The following is a 7465-nucleotide window of genomic DNA, read 5'->3' on the forward strand; positions in this document are numbered from 1 at the left end:
TGACGGGAACACTGCAGGACAACTAAGAGAGCCGACACGACAAATCATCTCGTCCTCAAGCACAGTGCTGACGTCTCCTCCAGTACCGACGACCGACAAAGCCGACACGGCAACCATCTCGCCCTCCAAACGTACTGACGTCCTTCTACGACCAAGACAGAGCCGACGGCAACCATCTCGTCCTCTTCCGCTTTTCACAGGTACGAATACCTGCTGCTGCTACCCCAACGGGACTCGCTGCTGCCCTGGACCATCGGTCGTTCTGCCCCTCAGAACCTGGCTCGTTGCTGCTACGAACCTGACTGGCGAAGTCTGACGCCATTCACCAGACGACAGCTCGCCAGCAAGAAAAACAAAACAAAAAAAAAAGAGGCAACAACCCACACTTGATCGACAAAACGATTGTTTTCTAAAATATATATATATATATATATATATATATATATATATATATATATATATATATATATATATATATATATATATATATATATATATATGTAGTACTGTACATAATTAGATTAGAATCATTCTCGATTTCCCGCAGGTAAGAATAGAGTGTTACTTCAAAATTATTTGTACAAGCGTTTATTTGTTCTTTTGTGATAAAATCTGTACAGTTTAAGAGAATCAGGTTAGAAGGAATGTTTGATAGACAAAAATATATATACATCAAACATTCCTTCTAATAGTAACCTGATTCTTTTAAACTGTACAGACTTTATCACAAAAGAACAAATGAACGCTTGTACTAATAATTTTGAAGTAAAATACAAAAGAATATGTTAAGGGCATGACATTTGAGCGTACAAAACGCACCAGATGCAACAGGAGCTTCCGTCACCTCATCAGATAAAATTGTTATGCAATATTCTAGCTAGACCTATAAGGTGCCACTGCAATGATTTAATTCTTTATCTGCTAGCTAATATTACAGTATATTCTGTAGTAAAATAATGCATAAACATTTTCAAAGCAGTCCCGGAATAGTAATTATGTATCAGTGACTTGTCAGTTACCCATTTGTCTTCATAAAGTCTGTTTGGAATCTTCCTAGAATCTGATAGGCCTAGGATGTTCCAAGGCACTGGGTTTGTCAACGGACTGGGATATTTGCCGGGGATACGAAGCTTCTCGTATTGGCGGCAAAAGTTAAGGCACAGTAAACAGCAAGAGCTTAGCGGAGAGGAAGCGTTAACCTGATTTTCCTGAAAAACAAGATTGCCACTCCATGATGATAGATAGGCATTTCATATACGATAGACAGAAATGATAAAAAAATCATCAATAATAATGATATTAAAATAATAGCAGCAGCAGTTACCACCAGGAGGAGGTCACTGTAATGTTGTATTGACAATGCTGATTGAATTCTATTTCATTTACTGCAAATGTATGTAAAAATAAAAATGTCCCCCCCCCTCTAAAATAAGCCTGCAATAACTGTTCTGTTACTCACGTCTCTTTTATTATTTTCCACAGGTCGGGATCGGCATGGCGATAACACATTGGAGTGAACTGGTTGTTTTGACCGTCTTACTGGGCTGTCGTTCGTTCGCCCCTTGTGCAGCTGAGGGTAAGTTGACAGGAACTGATGCATGTTACACTTCTTTTTTTTAAGTTAAAGTTGTTGGTTTCAGTCGTTCCACAGACTGTTGCCTCTCGGGCGGACGTAGGCTGGGTAACCCCAACCGCCCACCATGTCGTCACTCATGGCAGTAACCTTCCAGTGGACAATCTCACTACTTCCTTGACGGGGAGCGAACGCTGGTCTCCGAGAAAACGAGGCCAACACGTTACCAACTGAACTAGCAAGATCATTGTCTAGCAAACTCCTCAGTTACTTGAAGCCAAAACTGGTGGCAAAGTCAATCACGTGTGGTTACTCAACCCTCGTGGGAGCAGGGAATAATGATCCTTTAGCCTTTCTCCCCTTGTTTAAATATATTAATGTGGAAGTTGGGAAAGGAATAACCTCTCTCAAGAGCTCCTTTGTGGCTTAATTTACAACATCGTACCAAATCTTCGCACCCTAAATTGGACCAAAGAAATGCTGAAAGTTATGAGAAAGATGAATGTTTGAGGATTCCATCTTTCTTCCCTTTTGGCCAAACTTTTACAATCCATTATTGCGTTATGGGCTCTTGACTGCCTTGTTGTAAGACTTCCAAGGCTTCGTCACCTTATCAAATATTAAGTGGTGTGTGTTTTTTTTCTAAGTGTTTTCTCGATTCCTCTTTTTTATTTTAGTGTTTTGTCTGCCCACATTTTTTGGTTGTTCTGTTGTTTCACTTCAGATCTACTAATATAAAAAAGAAGTTATTTATAATTATGTAAAAAAATAATTGTGTATATATATTATATATATATATATATATATATATATATATATATATATATATATATATATATATATATATATATATTATTTATACAGATTCTTTATTTATATTGTTAAAACATTAGTAATATAATTCAAGACCTAAAACCACAGAGCAACCAAAAAAATGTAAGCAGACAATATGCTAAAAAAAAAAAAAAAAAGGAATCGATAAACCAGTCAGAAAATAACACTTTCCACTTAATATTTGATAAAGGCAAAAATATATATATATATATATATATATATATATATATATATATATATATATATATATATATACACACACACATATATATATATATATATATATATATATATATATATATATATATATATATATATATATATATATATATATATATATAAAGACCATTATTACCCCGTGGTCCTCATCTCACATGTCAGTGTAGAATTAGAGTTAATGAAAGGAAAAGGTTAAAAACTATCGAAGTAAAATGTGTGCCTACAGCAGGGTGAAAGGAAGAGTTTCAGGGGGGGAATTGTGACCACAGACTGGCAGGCTCAAACTGGCTCTGGGACCACACAGAACGCGGTGTGGATCAGTCGGCACTACTGAGAGGTCACGCTGGGCTTTCTCTCAGCTAGCTTGTGTGTCTGTGTTAGTATTTTGTTGCCTGTTATTTGGAATGCACCTTTTGAGGCAGACAATTTTGGAAATGGGGGATGACATTCTGACATATGGTGGAAGGGTACATGGGCCAAAAAAAGGTTGAGAACCACTGACCGTGGGTCGTATAGAGAGTTTGAAGCGTGGTAGTCTGCTCAGTATCAAACCTAAGTTTGAGAACGAGAATCAATTATTAATAGTAAGAGAAGTTATTAATCTCAACCTCACTGTCTATATCAGAGTAGTGATGAATTTTTCCTAACATTTTGTGGGGTTTTACAGATCCCGCTTTAATTCATGAAACCTCATTTGAATGTTTGCCACTAATGGCATTAATTTGCAAGTGAGAATATTTTTAAGTTAATTCTGTTGCTGAAAGTGTCAGAATATTATTTTTCGTATTTACAGCACAAATGGGGTATTATAAACCAGGCATTATTCATCACACCTTCCAGCCATATTTCTATTCTCGTCTTCACTATCTTGTGTAGATTTAAAATGTCTGACCTTTCTTACCTTTTACAGAAAATTCTCTGGATCCTTTAGGATCATACTGTAGAAAAATAACGAATGTTATTTAACTACATCACAGTTTAAAATATATTTTTCTTGTATATCTAATTTTCAGAAATGTCATTATTCTTCACTGAAATTCCTAATAGGTTTTAAAATTTCATCTGCCAAGGTGTCAAAGGCATCATTAGGTTTTATGACTGTCTAATGTTTAAAATGGACATGGCCACTTGTTTTGAATTTTCAGTCAGGTTTTTCATGGTTCAGCTAATTAAGGATTAAAACCCTAGTAGTTTTTTGGTAAATATCTTAACGTTGGAAAATTTCTTTTTGTAACAAAGCACTATGTAACTCCTAATGTAGGAGCTATGCCGCTATTTATAATCATTAGATGGTTTAAGTTATATTATCCTCACACCGCTGAATGTGTGGTTTGGCCCATACCTTGATATCACTTGATGATTTGTTGAGATTATAATATGCCTAAATTGTCTGGTTGATTTCATGTTAAAGCTTTCACGGATATTTCAAATTATGATATAATACAGATTAGTATGCTTCCTCTAATTTTAACACTTTTTTTCTAATATTTCACTGATAGGAAGCTATTCAGAACACAGGCATACTCGCTGTGGGCGAATCTAAATATTCCTCTCTGTTCTTCCCAATCTCCGCAGACGTTTCAACGGAAGACCCCGTCTCCGAGATCCGACACCTGCTTCCTGAGGCCAATCTGTCCAACAACACGGTCACCAACGTGACAGTTCAGCTGGGCGCCACCGCCTTCCTGCCCTGCAAATACCGAAACCTGGCCGATCACCAGGTCAGTGACGATCAGGTGTGTAGCTTAAAAATTTTCCGCACGACACCACACCTTCCCCGCCATGACTAGAAACCTCCACACCCTTCACTGCCCACTGCCCCTACCCCACGGTTGTGAATACTTCCATTGACCAAACCTCAGTACCCTCCGTCATCCCCGCCCCTTCATTGATGTTTCTTCAGTTGGATTATTTGCTGTCTTCATCTCCTCACAGCTTATTCACGTGTATTTAGTGGCTGCTTTCATATGTTTTCGTTGCATTTCATTAAAAAACAACTAAAAAAGGTACGCCGAAGTTTCTTCAGCATAATCGAGTTTTCTGCATACAGTGTATAATGCTGTATGAAACTCTTAGCCGCGGCCCGTGAAACTTTCAGCCACGGACCGGTGGTGGCCTGTGTTGTTGGCACCTATAGCGATGCCAGACGCACGATCATGGTTAACTTTAACCTTAAATAAAATAGAAACTTCTAAGGCTAGAGGCCTGCAACTTGGTATGTTTGATGATTTGAGGGTGCATGATCAACATACCAATTTGCAGCCCTCTAGCCTCAGAAGTTTTTAAGATCTGCAGGCGGACGGACAGACAAAAAGCCATCTCGATAATTTTCTTTTAAAGAAAACTAAAATTCAGTGCTTTACATCATCCTCATCAAATCGCAGCTTGCTTCCACCTTATTCACCATTCACCTAACCTTCATTGTGACTTGTGTGATCACCTCTCGTTCTCCCACATCTTTCGTGAGATGGTCTGTTCACATGCATCTCTCTTCCGACACCACATGATGTTACTAAACATCGATTTCCTCAACGCAAAAACTACTCTATATCATGCTTTGTCTCATCTCACTTCTCGTTCTCTGCATCGACAACTTGTTTTAAGGCTGCCCACACATGGGACACTTTTATTGGAAGGCAGCTGGCCACTAAGTGGTCAGCCACTTAGTGGCTAATTAATAATATCATTTTGTACAGTGTGTGGCCAAGAAATAGACCTGGTAGCCACTTCTTATCCACTCTTGTAGACTGCCCGCACACGGGACACTTATAATGGAAAGTGGCCGGCCACTTAAATAAAAAAAATGGAACACACGTGCTTGTATGGCAGACCGCAGATGAGCCACTAAAAGTGGATGTCACTAAAAGAGTGGATATGAAGTGGCTACCAGGTCCATTTCTTGGCCAACATACTGTACAAGCTGATATTATTAGCTGGCGCTAAGTAGCTGAGCACTTAGTGGCCAGCCACCTTCCACTAAAAGTGTCCCGTGTGCAAGCAGCCTTAGTGTCATCAACTTTTAGTGGCTAGTCTGCGGTCTTCCACATAAACACGTGCGTTCCATTTTTTATTTGAGAGGCCGGCCACTTAATGGCCGGGCAATATCCAAAAAAAGTGTCCCGTGAGCGGGCAGCCTTAGACGACAAACACTACTCACGCATATGCTTCAATTCTTGGTTTTTCTGTAGCAGTCTTGCCATCACATCTCTTCCTTAACTTTGTTAGTCTGTTCAGCTACTCCGACAACATTCCATTAATCTTTCAGTATCCATTTTTGTTTTGTCTTTGTTTTTTCACGTTCCTTCCTTGTACTTGTCCCCCCATAATTCCCTTTTTATCCTTTTCCTTTCCTTGTTGTCCAAAAGCGGAATGAAGATAGACAGATAGAGAAAATGTCCAGGCGTTGTTCAGGATAGAATGTCTTGGAATTGTTGTGTTTTCATGTAAATTACCTCATGTTATATTTCCATAGAGAAAGCACCAGACAATAGCCATTGTTTGTAGCTCATATCCTAACACCTCTCTCTTTTCGAAAAATGCTCCAACTATCACCTGTTTCTTATTTCTCTTGCTCATAAAAATGTGTGGCGAAAAGCAGCAGGTTTATGATGATCAAAGAAACCTTTTTTGTCACTCAATGTAATTATGAATTTAGGAGAATATTCTAATATTTTTATCGGTTACTATAATTACGAATTGAGTATATCAGCCGTCATTGTGTTCAGTGTGATCTACTGTATGTTGGCCAGTGTAATTTTGAGTTTAGCATGTTTTGTTGTGAAATGCTTGGAGAAGCAAAATATTTTTAATATATATATATATATATATATATATATATATATATATATTTATACATATATATATTATATATATATATATATATATATATATATATATTTATACATATATATATACATATACATAATCAAGAGCTTTATTCTATAAAATATGTATTGAGAAGTTAGCCTCCACCTTCCAGCTCAATGGTAAATCTTCAAAGAGAGAGAGAGAGAGAGAGAGAGAGAGAGAGAGAGAGAGAGAGAGAGAGAGAGAGAGAGAGAGAGAGAGGAGAGAGAGAGAGAGAGAGAGCTTTAGTATTGCTTAGTTAAAGAACTAATAAAAAATGATGTATCAAAAAAGTTCTCGTGCTAATATCTCATTACATTACGAAGTTGCCACTTTAGCTGAGCAATGCTACACGGTTACCCTCTCGTTGAAAGCGAATGGAAAATATTAATTTAATTATTAACTTGTTGATTTATTCAGTTATCTACTTATCATTCCATGGATGGTCTATGTACTCACTTCTTTTCCTGCGTTCGGGATTATGCATGAACATATTTTTCAACGTGTGGTGGATATACACTCGTTTTAATTTTTTCTTTTGTTTTCCCATATTTAAGAATTGAAGTTTTCCAAATAAGCTTTAGAAAACGGCAACAGAAGAACATAACTAGCAAGATCGTGTTTTGATTCCTGTTTCATTTGCTTTTATATCATTGCATTTGCAACTATCTCTCTCCAATGTACAGTGGAGATGTAACACAATTATTAAATTAAAAGATAGAAAATAGACAAAAAGTTCTGCTTATGGCGAAGAAAATAAATATAAAAAAATGCGATAATGAACGGTCATTGATTAAACACACTGCCTTGGACTTAGTCATATCAGAGTAATGTGAAAGCTTGAAAACAGCCATTCTCATAAATGCCTTCTCTTATTCGTGTTCCAAAATCGGAATTTTTTTTTTCACTAATACCCGATTCTTTCCCTTCTGCAAGTCCTCGCTACGAAAATCAAATTACTCGGAAACTTATGAACAAGTGAGTTTTCTCCTG

General features: G+C 37.3%; 1 protein-coding gene across 3 annotated transcripts in view; it reads left to right on the top strand.

The window, feature by feature from the left end:
- The window catches only part of LOC136835683 (opioid-binding protein/cell adhesion molecule-like), a 192845-nt gene that overhangs the window by 154080 nt on the left and 31300 nt on the right, over nt 1-7465 (top strand). For 2 of the 3 annotated variants that reach the window (XM_067099534.1, XM_067099536.1), the window contains 2 exons: nt 1483-1576; nt 4202-4362. In XM_067099534.1, coding sequence (XP_066955635.1) covers nt 1483-1576; nt 4202-4362 — 255 coding nt within the window. The remainder of the gene's footprint in view (nt 1-1482; nt 1577-4201; nt 4363-7465) is intronic. The other variant, XM_067099535.1, reaches the window with a different exon arrangement.

This window comes from Macrobrachium rosenbergii, chromosome 55, assembly GCF_040412425.1.
Source record: "Macrobrachium rosenbergii isolate ZJJX-2024 chromosome 55, ASM4041242v1, whole genome shotgun sequence".
NCBI lineage: Eukaryota > Metazoa > Arthropoda > Malacostraca > Decapoda > Palaemonidae > Macrobrachium > Macrobrachium rosenbergii.